General features: G+C 42.1%; 1 protein-coding gene across 4 annotated transcripts in view; it reads right to left on the reverse strand.

Moving 5' to 3' along the window:
- Positions 1–15,168, reverse strand: part of DOCK4 (dedicator of cytokinesis 4) — a 430,453-nt gene that overhangs the window by 48,121 nt on the left and 367,164 nt on the right. For 3 of the 4 annotated variants that reach the window (XM_044246395.1, XM_044246396.1, XM_044246393.1), the window contains exons 33-36: positions 13,242–13,268; positions 13,002–13,097; positions 12,091–12,151; positions 7,894–7,987 (exon numbers count right to left, since the gene is read on the reverse strand). In XM_044246395.1, coding sequence (XP_044102330.1) covers positions 7,894–7,987; positions 12,091–12,151; positions 13,002–13,097; positions 13,242–13,268 — 278 coding nt within the window. The remainder of the gene's footprint in view (positions 1–7,893; positions 7,988–12,090; positions 12,152–13,001; positions 13,098–13,241; positions 13,269–15,168) is intronic. The other variant, XM_044246394.1, reaches the window with a different exon arrangement.

Below are 15,168 nucleotides of genomic sequence, written 5' to 3' on the forward strand. Positions count from 1 at the left end.
ATAATAAAAGGCTGAAAAAGTTCTCTCTTTACAGGGAGAGGACTGTTGTGTGTTGTGTGATACAACCCTCAGTTGGCCCCCAAAATCTTTAGTAATGGTTGCTGAAGTCATTACGTGTTGGTGCAGTTGGGATTTCTTGGGAAAACATGTAAAGTGGTGGTATTCTGTATACACACATGGAAATGGTAATCCGCAGGCTAGGCACAGTTCATAGGTAGTGTCCTTAATACAGTACTTGCCATTCTGTAGGTCTCTTCCTAAATCTTAACTATGGCCAAGCAGATCGATAGGAACCAGAGTTCCTCTGTCACTGATGAAGGACTACAATAATTATTTTTTTCCTTTAATATTGTAATGGCCATCTCATTTATTAAATGGAATAAAGTAGATGAACCCTTAAGTTATTAATCCATTTAATGACCATCCTTGTATGTCTCTTAAAGAGGTAGTATTTTCTGCCTGGGTGGTGCAGTCGGCTGGGTGCCCAACTGTGGATTTCAGCTTGGGTCATCATCTCGGGGTCATGGGCTCCAGCCCTGCGTGGGGCTCCACGCTCAGTGCAGTCTGCCTGAGAGTCTCTCTCCTTCTCCCTCTGCCCCTCCCGCTCCAGCTCTCTCCCTCCTCAATAAATAATCTTAAAAAAAAATGTAATAGTAGCTTTTAACACAATATCAATAAATGGTCATTCTTGGTCTTCATTTATTTGCCTTAAGAGGAACTACACATAAAGCTCCCAAGTAGCAGGTTAAGTGCTATTACCACAATGTGGTCATCTCAGTGTGCAACATGAAGTTGTAATAAGAAAGGCCTGGGTCCCTATCACTTTTCTCTTGCCTTTTACTTGTGCAAGTCCTGTGAGGCACAGGCTCTGGCCTTTTTTCTTCGTGATTACCTTTGGTGAGCTTAGTCTCCTGGCTTCAATAACTGCAAAAGCTTTCATAGGCCACCCGCAGTCCCTTACTCCCCTCTGTTCAGTCTGCACACTGTTACCAGTCTGATCTTTCAACTGCAAAGGATCGTATTGCTCCCCTGATTCCAAGCAGCCAGTGACTCGCAACAGCTAACAATAAATGCAAGTTTCAGAAAGGGACAGAGTAGGCTGGCCATGATCTGGTCCCTACCAACCTCTGCTCACATTTCCCAGTGTCGCTCCACACAGCACACATAAGATGGAGTTCACCACTTTCTCCTGAGAAGCCTCTAGCCTCCGTGGCTGGAGTCCCTTGGCCCCATCAGAGGCTTCTGCTGAAGAAAACACAATGCCTCCTCATCCGGAGGCAGTGGTACAAGAAAGCTGCCCATACAGGGACAGAGGCACCTTCCGTTTAACGGACACTTGCCAAATTCTATCTTGTGGAAGGTGAATGTGAGGTGGACAGAGGAGAGTGTCCGCTAAAGGGTGCTGGCTAACTGGGCAGTTGCAGAAACAGAGCTGAATGGCCACACCATAGGTTGCCAGCCATGAAGACTGGTTTTGATGGGACAGGAATGCTAATAATAATGGGGAGATGGGCGCTGGATCTGAGTAGCTTCTAGTTTCCTGAGACCTTCTGAGATGACTTCCTGATCTTTCATTCCTCACACAGCCTTATAACAAATGCTAAGCATCTAACAAAGCCCTTTGTGTGTCCTTGTTCCTCTGTCTACATGAATAATCCACGGGTCCCTTCATTTATCACAGAGGTGACACCTGCAGGCCTTCAAAGATCTCTCCTTCAAGATTTGGCCCTGTACTGTTGAATAGCTCCTTTTTCTCTTAATACACAGCTCTGTAATGATCACTTTTGTCTCTCAGTTTTCTTTTGTTTCTTCCCCAATACCTGAGATTTCAAAAAATATCTTTGCGGCTAATCATTTCACAGTGAAAAGGATGAGAAGGACCAAGCAAACCCCTTCCTCCAGCTGAAGCCTTCAGCTGCCCACAGGTGGTGACTGAAAGAGCTATGAAGGTCAAATTCATGGAGCCAGAAAGTACCATGGTGGATGCCAGGGACCGGAGGGAGCAGAAAATGGGAAGCTACTGTTTCATGGGTACACGGTTTTGGTTTGTGCCTATGAAAAAGTTCTGGAGAGCCGGAGAGGGGATGGTTGTGCAACCACGGGAATTCACGACGTGCCAACGACTGTACACTTAAAAACGGGTAAGACGGTAAATTCTGTGGTACGTATATTTTACCATAATAAAAAAAATTACAAGGGTGGGGGGCAACAAAGCATTTTTAGTTCATCTCAACTGCTTTCCAAATCATGCTTGCCCTGGGGCAGTCCAGGGACGAGGGGTAGATGGGGAGTGCGAGTCTGGGAGGGCAAGCTGGGATTGGCAAGGCATCAGAATGGTGACATGGAAAGGCGTGGAGTGAGTGACACCTGTCTCAGAAACTGATTCAGGAAAATGATGATATCTCTCAGGGGTCAGGTGTGTGAAGGAAGCTACAGAAACTTTCCACAAAAGCAAACAGATATACCCTTTGAGGTGTGACCAACATAGGACACTACTGGGACAGATTTTAAACACATTAGCAAACTGTAGATGTTTTATTGCAATACATCGGATATTTATACTTCTGCATCTTAAGACAACAACAGTATGTACTGAAGAGGGAAGAATGAATCACATCGCAAATTTCCAGCAGTTTTTAAAAAAGTACTTAGAAATTTTGAACAAAAGGCACTGCCACATAATTAAACATGGGCCATCTTGCTCCATCATCATGACGAGAGCATAGTGAGGCCACCCACATGCGACAAGAAAAAACAAAACAAAACACGAGAAGATAAGGGATAAATTACAAATGGAGAGCCCCATCACAAAAGGCTGCAAAGGGTTAAAGACATTTAAACAGAATGCTCTAAAGATAGAAAAGTTTCCCCATTAATTTCAATTTCTTCAAGGACACACAAAAAGGAGGACAGAGGAGAAATGAGTATAATGTGGCAGGTGAGGAGGACTTATTTCTTATGACTTTGGGGAAAATAAATACTGCAAGTTCAGTAAACAAATTAAAGAAAACCAATTTGCCCATTTCTAAAATATAATCAGACAGATTTGGACTCTGTTTCAGAGAACAGTTACATAGCTGGAAGAGCTTGTCCTTAGTTCCCTCCCTCATTTCTTTTTTAATGGACTTTAAAATAACTCCACTAGGTGGTTTTCTTTGCTATAAAAACTTGCTCAAAATGTGGCCACTAACTACTATAAAAATGGTCATTTAAACTTTCAGACAACATACCTCCAAAATCTTAGTCTATTTAATCAAAACCATCAGCACATCTGTGTGAAGATATATCTATATATATATAAAATTCATATATGTATGTGTATATATATATATGAATTACCAATATTGAAGGAGAAAAATTTCTGTAGGTTTTTAAATTTAACTGAGTAAATTTATTGGTGATGCATTTATTTAAATCTCACATTGCAGGGGTGCGTGGGTGCCTTAGTGGGTTAAGTGTCAGACTTTTGGTTTTAGCTCAGGTCATGATCTCAGGTCCTGAGATCCAGCCCAGTGTCAGGCTCCACACTGGGTATCAGGCCTTGAGATGCTCTCTCTCCCTCTGCCCCACCCCCACTACTCCCATGCTCATGCATTTGCCCTCTCTCTCTAAAAAAAAAGAAAAAAAAATCTTACATGGGGGCGCCTGGGTGGCTCAGTGGGTTAAAGCCTCTGCCTTCTTCTCAGGTCATGATCCTGGGGTGGAGCCCCACATCAGGCTCCCTGCTTGGCAGGAGCCTGCTCCCCGCCCCCCGCCCCCCACCCCCGCTCTCTGCCTGCCTCTCTGCCTACTTGTGGTCTCTGTCTGTCAAATAAATAAATAAAATCTTTAAAAAAAAAAAATCTCACATGGCTGGGTACTAAAATGAGAACACTAAGAAGAAGAAAACATCATCTCTGTCTTCAAGGAATTCACCCTTTAACTGGAGATACTTCTACCTACCTGTGTATGCATAGAAACACACACAAACACATACACACATAACACACCCCTTATATAACTATTAAAAACAATGTGGTGGGGCGCCTAGGTGGCTCAGTTGGTTAGTGGCTGCCTTCAGCTCAGGTCATGATCTCTGGGTCCTGGGATCAAGTCCCACATCAGTCTCCTTGCTCAGTGGGGAGCCTGTTTCTCCCCCTGCTTGTGCTCTCTGACAAATAAATAAATAAAATCTTAAACAAAACAAAACAACAATGTGGTCAGTGCTTTAATGAAATTTGAAAAAGATGAAAAAGAATTGGAACCATAAACTCAGCTCATGAGAGAGGGATGGGGGGTGGGGCATGGAGTTGCTGTGGGAAAGAAAAGGAAAAAGAATTCCAGGAAAAGATGGTGAAGACACATGCCCTGAAGGATGAAGACAGGGAATATAGCCCCAAGTGGTAAGGTGAGGCTGCACAGATTGGTAATGGTTTTACCATGATAGACCTTGCATAAAGAGCTTGAACTATTTTTTTTCTTTTTTCTGTAGAAACTGTACCAACTGAAAATGGTTATATCTGGAGAAGGGGCTGGTAAAATTGCCTTACAGGGCCGGGCAGTAAAACATTTACAGTTATAATAATTTATAATCTGGCATATGGTCATTGCAACTATTCAGTTCTGCCTTTTGTAGGCGCAAAAGCAGCCACAGACAATGGCTGCGTAAGTGGGTGTGGCTGAGTTCTAATAAAACTTTCTTTACAAAATCAGGTGGCTGGTCTGCAGGCTGTAGTTTCTGTCTCCTGTTCTGGTGCTAGTTAAGAAACAGCCCGGGGGCGGGACGGGGGGTGGGGGAGAGGAAACAGCCCAGGTGTGAGATGATGAAGGTCTAACTGAGGCAGAGTGAGTGGGAACAGTGAAAAGGACGTGGCTTTGAGAGACTGTTAGGAAGGGAAATCACCAGAAAATGGTGACTGATTATTTGAGGGAGGCTCAGAGATACCAAAGAGCACATCAAGGTCTCCACACTGAGAAACAGAGATGCATTAATCGATACAGGGAAATTATAGCTGGAAGCATTATTTAAACTTTGGCCACACAAGGACCATTTCAGAGAGGATCACTTTCTTTTAAAGCTGGAGAAGAGGCCACAATTCAGGAGTTCCTGGGAAGAACAGTGCAGCAAAAGACTCAGATTTATAGTACCTACATTCAGTTAAAGGGTTCTTTTCTGGTTACAATATGTGAGCTCTTTGCATCGTATCTTTCCCCCACTAAAAACCCTAGGCAGGATATATAAGGCAACTCTTGGAGGACTCTGAAGAGTAAATGAGAGAAGGTGGGCAGAGTAAGAAAATCAATACTCAAAGAATGACCATAGAATAGTGAGTTTGCGGTTTTTATTTTTTCGCCTTTCATATCTCCTGGCTTCGTTGTCCTAGTCTCCTGGGACTAAAAAGCTCCCCAGGAAAGCTCCTCTGGTCAGAGGACTGAGAAGAGAACCCTCCTGGGGTTTGGAGTCCTTTTGACCCTTCTAGCTTCCTTTGAGTCCTGGGAACCAGCGCAAAGCTGCAGAGTGCACAGTGTGGGCATCGTGGCAGCAGAGGCGTCCACGGGCTTTTTTATGTTCGGTGCTTGGCCCCCAGAAGACCAGCTGTCGGGAATGCATCACAATGTAGGGAGGATCAAGTCTTGGCTTTTACTAATTTGCTTCAGATTAAGTGAGAGTGCTAGGAAAAGGAGTCCTTGGGAGATAGTAAAAGTGAGGAAGATCACAGAGAGGGAGATCACAGAGAGAAAGGGATTTTTAAATGTTGCGTACAATGTCCTGAGCTCACTTGCAAGCTGCACGTATATTGAACAGACCAGAATCAACATAACAAAGATTTTGAGACATGAACTATGGTACAGACCACTGGTTAGGTCCCAGGCTCTCTCCAGGTGACATATATGTGAGACAGACCAGAACAGTATGGAAAGGCTTTGAAAACTAAGCTGACATTGGAATCACAACCTTTAGAAGGTGGTTTAGGACTTGAGGTTTGAATCTAATTGGACTATCTGCTGAAATTAAAAAAACCCTCGGCATTCTCCAGGTTTAGAGAACAGAACTCAGAGTCTCATAATATTCAAAATGTTCGTGAAACAACCCCAAATGACTTGACATTCAAAGAAACAGGATAACCAAAAAAATTTCAAAGGAAAAAGGCAATTAACAGATGCTAACCCCAAGATTCAGCTGTTGGATTTACAGAAATACTATGAAGAAGTTATTATAACCACGCTCCTTCAAGTAAAAGTGAACACCCTTGAACAGAAAGATACAAGTTCCCTATAAAGAAATGGAAACTAAAAAAAAAAAAAAAAAGAAAAGAAAAGAAAAGAAAAGAAAAAAAAGCAAAGGAAATTTTACAAATGGGTAATACAGTAACAAAAAATTTCACTGCAAGGGCTCAGTAGCTGAATGGAAATGGCACAGAAGAGCCTATCGACTTGTGTATGGATCAACAGAAATGATCTAATTTGAACAAGAAAGAAGAAAAACTGGGAAAGAAAAATGAACAGAGACCCAAGAATTTACAGAATACCAAAAGGCCTAACATTCATGTCACTTGTAGTTCCAAAAGAGGAACAGTGCAGAAAATACATTTGAGGAAATAATGCCAGAAAACCTCCCAAATCTGGTGAAGGAAATAAGTCTATAAATTCAAGAAACACTGTGGACCCAGACAGGATAATCTTAAAGAAAGCCATGACCATATACATCATAATCAAACTGCCAGAAACTGAAGATAAAGTCTTGAAAGCAACCTTACACATTATACACAGGGACACAATTTAGGTGACTCCTGATCTCGCATCAGAAACCATGGAGGCCAGAAGACAGCAGGGCAATGTTTCCAAGTACTGAAACAAAAGAACTATCCACCTAGAATTTGATAACCAGCAGATGTATCCTTCAGGGATAAAGGCAAAACAAAGACTTCTCTGACAAAGGAACACAACGAGAATTCTTCATTGCTAGGTTTACTTTTTTGTTGTTGTTCTGTTTTTGAAGATTTTATTTATTTATTTGAGGAAAAAAAAGAATCTGAAGCAGACTCTGCACCGACCACGACCGCAGAGCCCTACTCGGGACTTGATCCCACAACTGTGCGAGCGTGACCTGAGTGGAAACCAAGAGTCAGTGGCCCAACTGACTGAGCCACCCAGGCACCCTCCACCACTGGATCTACTTTAAAGAAATACTCTTTAGGTTGAATAAAAATGATATCAAAGAGGAACTGAGAACTTCCATGAAGGAAGAAAGAGCAACACAAACAGTAAATATATGAGCAACAAAGACAGACCATTTAATCCTCTAAATTCTTTAAAATAGGTATGACTGTGGGGGCGCCTGGGTGGCTCAGTGGGTTGAAGCCTCTGCCTTCGGCTCAGGTCATGATCTCAGGGTCCTGGGATCAAGCCCCACATCGGGCTCTCTGCTCAGCAGGAGCCTGCTTCCTCCTCTCTCTCTGCCTGCCTCTCTGCCTATTTGTGATCTCTGTCTGTCAAATAAATAAATAAAATCTTTAAAAAACAAAATAAAATAGGTATGACTGTTAACGTAAAAATTATGGCATTATCTGGTGGGGTTTCCAATGTTTGCATACACAATATGTAGGGGAACTACAACATAACATTATTTAACTAGAAGTGGTAAAATACCAACTGTAAGTAGGCTCCAAAAAGTGAGATACATATTTTGTACTCCCAAAAGCAACCTCCAAAAAACAATGCCGAGAGATAGAGTAAAAAAGCCAATAAATTAAAATGGAGTACCTAGAAAAATAGATCCAATGGAAAATTTCCATTATAAAGGACAAATGCTTGAGTTCCCACCTCTAATTATACAAAGCAAAAGGACAGACCATGTATGATACACCAGTGTCCAGCCCACTCTCCCCAGCCTGAGCCAAAAGACAGAATTACCTGTGAAGTTTTGCGCTTTGAGATGCAGATCATAGAGTTTGTGGATGTAGCGTATATACATCTCTTCCTTGTTTAGTTCAGTCTTATAGAAGTTCTATAAAAAAGAATACAAGTATGGATCGTTCCTCAACAATCAGGTTTGAAACAGCTGCTTTTTACTCTGTGAAGTTCCATGTTTGGAACTACAAGAATGGACACATTTTTCCATACAAATGTCTTTTTAAAAATTAAGGAGGGAGGCCCAGCGCTATACTCTTAATGCATCGTTATGTTAAACATTACCTAGCAATTTATTGGATAAGTTGGTAACGCTTGGGGAACATTACTGCCAGCAACTCACATTTATTTTGCACTCTATTATTTTTTTGTTGGTTTTACTGCCTAGTCAACTATAAATACATTAAAAATAACAGTGATTAATCCACTTGTTAAACCCGAGCACTGATATTCAAAGCATAGCTTAATTTCAAATTTCAAACATATTTTGCTCTGAAGAAAAAAAAGTTTCTTAGATCTACATAAGTAAGGATGAGTAAAAATAATGTAAAAGCATTTTTTTTCTTTCCCTGAAAAATCATATAAAAGAGGATAAATGAAAATGCTCTTTTTTTGGGAAGGTACTATTCAGAGTTTCTTACTTGTGCTGGGGTCTCAATACTTCCAGTAAAGGGATTATTAACAAGAGATTTCAAACTATTATTAGAAGGGCATGCTTATGGAAAATATTTTGTTTATTTTTTAAGAAAGTATCTGGAGCTTACCAATCTTCCCTAAAATGTTTTAACATTACTTATGAAAAATTCAACTCTGACTTACCTGGACCCATTATGTTGGGTTTTTAAGGGTATAAGCTATAAACACCCACATGTACTCCTCTACCACATCGTACAAAATACCTTAGCCCTCACTGAACTTAGTAAACAGGAAGAAAAATGTACATGACATGAGGTTCCAGCAAAAGCAGGCTGCTGTGAGGTTCTAAATGGGGCACTTCTTGTTGGCGGATCATTTGTGCATTACGAAATCGCTGCACAAGCCCTCTGAACTACCATCACTATTGTTGACTGGTCCTGGGGGGTATGGGGAAGAAGGGAAAATGAGAGGCAATAAGGGGATAATTCTGTTGGCCTGAAGGAGTGACAGGTTTTCTTTAAGGGGGAAAGATCAGGAATTCTAAAAATCTTTTAAACTGACTAGCTAGACAGGGCTCTGGTGATGAACCAAACTAGCCAATGTGGCTGCTTAAATGGCACTTGGCTTCAAGCCCGAGGACCTTCTGTCAAATGTACCTTCTGTCCACCACCTGATACTGTCTATTCTTCAATATGAGAACTCTTCTTACCTTGAGGCACTGACATTTAGTTGAATGCATCATAAAATTTTTTTTCTTCCAATTTATACCATTATCCTCCCCTTTTCCTCTTGTCTCCTATAGATCTTGGCATTCCTTAAAAATCTAAGTAAATAATGCTATTTGCATCTCTCTTATGGCCAAAATCATTTTAATTAGCAAGAACTGTTGTACCGTAAACACAAGTCTAACAACCCCACAGCAGGCTTTTTACATTATTAAGGGATGATTTGCTCTAATAGCTTTTTGGTAAGAAGCACAATTTTTTTTGAGAACAAAATAAGTGATCACTCTGTAAATGAATAATTCTCCTTAAAAAAAAAAAAAGAAGAAGAAGAAGAAAAATCTCTCCAGTCAACAGATGAGAATTTTTCACATATGTCTGACAAAACTTGTGACACAAAGAACAAAACAATAATTACATTTCCTAGTATGAGTCATGTCAAACATTATGCATTTTTACCAATTTAACACTACAGTTTAACTTCAATCTTGTGAAGGAAGCCAGAGCTCTCCTGAAGACAATCTGGAATTAACCCTTCCAAAGAGTTAAGGAAAATCTCTAAGAGGAAGTGAGTACCTGAAGAGAACCATATTACTACTAGAAAACATCAAGAACTTTCCATATGGACTAGAAGCTAAAAAGATTAGCTTCAAAGTTATGTATTTGGCTTTGATAATAAGCGTTCTTATACTAGTCTGAAATTAGAATAGCTTTCAAAATGTTAACATTTTGGGGGCTCAGTTGGTTAAGCATGAGCCTTTGGCTCGGGTCATGATCCCAGGGTCCTGGGGTCAAGCCCCATGTTAGGCTCTCTGCTCAGTGGGGAGTCTGCCTCTCTCTCTCCCCCAGTGTATGTTCTGTCTCACTTTCTCTCTCAAATAAATAAAAAAAATCTTTTTAAAAAAATGCTAACATTTTCTATAAAGACTGTTCTTGGTCAATGCAAAGCCAAAAGGATAAATTCTTTGTGTCAAGTGAATCCTACTGGGGCCAGTGATTTTATTAGGTCTCTAGCTTATTCCTACTGGGGGACTACACATATTTTAGGCAGAGCATTCATTCCTTCATCCAGAGAAATGATCTCTTCTGCTACACCAACTGAGGAAATGAACCTGGAGTCTGCATGTATCTGTTAACCTCCACATGGAGGGCACTGTGCAAGAAGATGGAGACAAGGGAAGGAGATTCTTCTGGAAAAAAGTACAGGTTGTCCTTTGAGGTTATTTATGAAACTTTGTGGTCAGCGTTGGGGAAAAGCCAGGGTTAAGCTGATGGACTAAGAAGACTAAAAGTGACAGAGCACTGGGTCTTCTGCCCAAACACTGATGACCAGGTAGGGATACAGAGGCAGCTTGGGCTGAGGATCTCGAATGTGGTAAAAGGCTGGCAGCAGCAGGCAAGACACTGGGGAAAAACACATGCAGGAGACTTAAAAGTGGTAATGACGATGCTCAAAGGTTAGACATGAGAACTCCAATGGGAGGTGAGTTGGGCTGACCTCGGGGGTCTGGTCCGGCGGCCTGAGGTCACTGTGTGGTCTGATGACAAAAATTATGTCAGAAAGTGTACCACAAGATGGGGCCGGATAGAGGACTCTCAGGTCTCACTATTTCTAGTGACTGATTTCGGAGGTGGAGATGTGGGACATGCGTTCACAATGAGGAACAAGCCGCGGGTGTGGTAAAGAAGGACAGAGGCATCTACTTGGAGGCGAGCCTAGTGCAGTGAGGGACACAGACTAGGGAAACTGGTAACAAAGGAGCAGAAGTCCTGTGCTTCGACGAGGGGCTGTGAAGGGAATAAACAGAGCAGACTGGAAAGACTGAAGCTGGTGAGCGAGGACAAGACAGATGAGAGTGAGGGCAAAAGACACTTCTGAGGTGCCGGCAGAGAGACCCGCAGGGCGTGTGAGGGATTCCGACCGTCAGAGTCAGGAGAAGAACGTCTGCACAAGGACTCAGAACAGCTGTGAGGTTTCAGCTCTTTTGCAACATACAAAAAAGAAACCTTGGCTCTCACACATTTAGACCTGAAAGCAGTCACATATTTCTGTATTTCATATCTGACTAAGGGAAACTACCAAGAGCATCAATATACCCGATATTAAAATGTAAAAATGTCTCTATGTATGGTCATTTTTCAGCTCTGTGGTGAGAATACCATCCTATTTAACACTTAGGGAGGAGACGTTTTAATACAATTGAGTGTTCCAAGACAATCATGGTGTAGCCTGTTTTCCTTACATAATATTTAATTATACTCCTAAAAAATGTCCTCTTTGGGTGATCAATTAATATACTTATCTTAGTTATGATGCAAAAGTTCATGAGAATGGTATTAGACACTTAATTTGCAAACAAGCTAGAGAGTGAAAATTAGTGTGTTAAACAGAAACTGTCATTTGTTCACCAAAGAAGAGATGACTAATATTCATTAAAATGTAGAATGAATATAAAAACAAGGACAGAAACTGTCTACACAGAAGTAGAAAGAGCTCTATCCAGAGACGTTGTGCCTTTTTCTAGGAGAGCCACAAAAGACTCCCGGAGGGTAATGTGCCACAGGATGGGAGGGGGCATCGTTCTCTGATCTCACACAGCCACAGGCAGGCAATGCGCTGGGGACCTTCTGCGATGTTCTGGTTGAGCATTTGGGGGGATTTAATTCAACCTGAAGCTCGCTGTGCTTCTTTTGAAAACACTTCCAAGCTCTTCTAAGAAGCATCCAGATAAAAACATGTTGTAAACTAAAAACAATCGAAACAGTATTTCTGTGAACAAACAGAACGATTCTGTGAATCAAACATTAGGATACAAGGAGGAAGAGAGGAATAGTTACTAACCAGAAGGCTAACTGTGCAGCCAATCTTTTTGCCATCTACCTCTCCCATTTTCATGCAGTCCCTAAAAACAAAAAGCAAGAGTCAGAACTTAGAACTTCCTTCCTAGGGGCAAACACAGTTTCTTCCATGGGGGTGGGACTGGGGGAGGGTAGGGGGAAGTATTGTCAGAGACCCAAGGCAATTTGCAAGTTGCCCTTGAGAAGGGGGCTCTGGGGACTAGGGGAGCCACCCCAGGCTGCAGGGTCTCAGGTGAGACACTCCTGAGCACCATTTCTGCAGCTCCCTCTCAATAGACAGGCTCCCCCTACCATCCCCCAGAAGGAGGGGTGAAGATGTGTTCTTATACACCTTCTTCCAGAGGGGTGGGAAGTAACTGGAAGCCTGGCCATCAACAACAAGAACTAGGGTTTCATTCTTAAAAGGAAAACACCATGCATTTAAGGGGATGAACTGCTTTAACAGTTGAGATAATTTAAAAATCAAAAAATTGCATCTAAGAAAGGTAACAGTGTGCACTTCGCATGCCACTTCCCCTTTCATTTTTTTTTACCCCCCTTTCATATGAAAGCAGCCTGACCATACAATTCTCGTTTACACTGTCTTCACCCCAAAACCGAAACATCTGCTGGTGTCAATGGCTGAGTCTAAACACCAAAAAAGATCCCTTTACTCATGGGACTCTGAGAACCTTCTCAATTCACTAAGACTTTGAAAGAACGGTCCACCAAACAAAAGAGAGAAAAAGGGGGGAAAAATGAACTAAAAACTCCGAACCAGCTAGATAAGTCCATTATCCTACTGCACAAGGTACTGTGGGCTGATGATTAACTCCAGCGGAAAGTTGACTGGATCCTGACTCTGATTTCCCAGCTGGAGCACAGCGCACCCGAGAAGCAGGGGACTCAGCTTACCTGTAATCTAACAACCTCTCCATCAGACGAGTTACAGTGGCGATTAATGAAACGCCACTTTCTCTCCATGTTTCCCGCTCAATTTTCTTTAATAGACTGGAAAAGAAAGAATGCAGGGCATTTTCAACACTTATTTTTATCAGTCACCATGACAACCATCTTACTTTCATCAGTACCTTAAATGCCTTAGCAACCACTCCAACATCGCACAAGTAGCATGATTTGCAAACAATGTCTTACCTAGGATAGGGACCAAATAGCGGAATTCTAATCCAGGAAGCATTGACAAAGCAAATTGATTTTCAGATTATCCAAGTCATAAAATACGAACACATGCATATGATCATATTTTCAAACTATACAAGCACCCCAGAGCTCCAAGACATTCTCCCCTAGCTTCTCTCCTACACTAGCAGAGAAGTGAGCCTTACCACAGCAAATAACACCGCGAAGAGGGAAAACAGAGTACCTCTAAGTTTACTTTGAAATAAGATCTTGCTGTTATTCACATAAAAATGTTTTCCTACCTCTCGGTGGAATGCATCTTCATCCAGGCAATTTTACTGCAATGCAACTGCTAGAGGAAAATCCTTGTACAGACGGTATGACGTTTTGCGTTTTTTCCTTTCCCTTCACATTTGCCCACTCAATACATATTGTACTATCTGTGCACTCACTCAACAGTTTCATTCATTTTGTCATTAATCACAAGGGATTGTCTAGGAGGCTGTTAGAGCAGGTTGGTGACAAGTACTGAACCACAACTCTCCTCCTACATTTTCCCTAATCTTAAGCACCTTGGAGCAGAGGCACTATGTAAACACAGAATCACAACAACCGGAATAATTAGGATCTGTTTGACTTTCACTCCTGCCTCTTGGCAAATTAAGCATACACTTGGCAAAGTCTTTATGACTGAACTTTCCCCAAAAGATAAAAGTAAGAACAGAGGCACGGCAATGGGAGCATCCTTCCCTATCCCTCCGCGTTTAAAGATCCTTTCTGTCTAAAATCGTTTCCTTTTCATCTTGGTTTTGGGATTACCAGAGAAAGAAAACATTTCTCACAAGCACAACCTAAGCCAATCACTTATTGTGCTTAAAGGAGAAATAAACATTAAAGAAAAAAAGCTATTCTGCCAAAACTAGCTTCCTTCCCTCCTTCCTCCCTCCCTCCTCTCCTTTCTTCCCGGTGCTATGTTCTTTCCCAAAATCTCTCCCTACTTCCTCTTGCTGTTGCCTTTCCAGAGCCCAGCCTTCTGCCTTGTCTCCTCATCTGTTGCCTATGTAACCCTGAGCTTTCATTTCCTGGGTTATTCTGAATTGCTTCCTGGATTAAGTGGGGGGAGGGAGGGAGAGAAGCCCTACACCATGGGATGGAGCTTGCCCTGACTAATCTGCCAGGGGTGGTCCCCTCATCTGTTTTAAGTGAGTTTTCTTTTAAAAACCCTCTGAGCAGCACCTGTGTCAAGCTTAAATGCCAAACTGGTCTCGAACCAAGTCCTCAAATGCAAATCTGCCCCTGCCAAAGCAGCGCAGGGTGATGTAGAAATTTCCCCAAGTGACAGCCCACACCTCATATACTTTATAGGCTGAAAAACAAAGAACTCAAGTTAAGTAATAATTCTAAAAATATAGGGAGACTTCTTTTGCAGGCATGAATTTCATTAATTTGCACAGCCTCCTGATGCAGTCAGAAATCAGAGCTCCACAAACCCTCTTGTAAGAAGAGGCACAGCTCCGCAGCACCTGCTTAACCTTCAGGAATCCCAGACCAAATGGCAGGACCAAGTCTAGAACCTGATCCATCTGCTCTCGCAGCCAGGCTTGTTCTTTCTATCAGGAAGCTGGTTCTCCCAGTTTATCTGATACAAACTGAGAAGGGGAGGCTCGCGGCCAGAAAAGAAGAGTCTAGCCAACTTCAGGGAGACTGTGTTTTTATTTGGCCCGTGTGCCCATCCTGAGTACACAGGGAACTCACCCGAGAACAGTGAAGGGTGATTTCTTACTGCTAGCTGATAGGCAGTGGGCCTCCCTACCAGTGGAGAGAGGGGTAAACCAGAGTCCTAGAGGATGACATAACACTCAGAAAGCTCTTACTCTGGGAAAGGACATCAACAGGGGGAGGTAGGATCTGACCCTAAATTTGCTTCTATCTACATCACCAC

Source organism: Neovison vison, chromosome 4 (genome assembly GCF_020171115.1).
Source record: "Neovison vison isolate M4711 chromosome 4, ASM_NN_V1, whole genome shotgun sequence".
Taxonomy (NCBI): Eukaryota; Metazoa; Chordata; class Mammalia; order Carnivora; family Mustelidae; genus Neogale; species Neogale vison.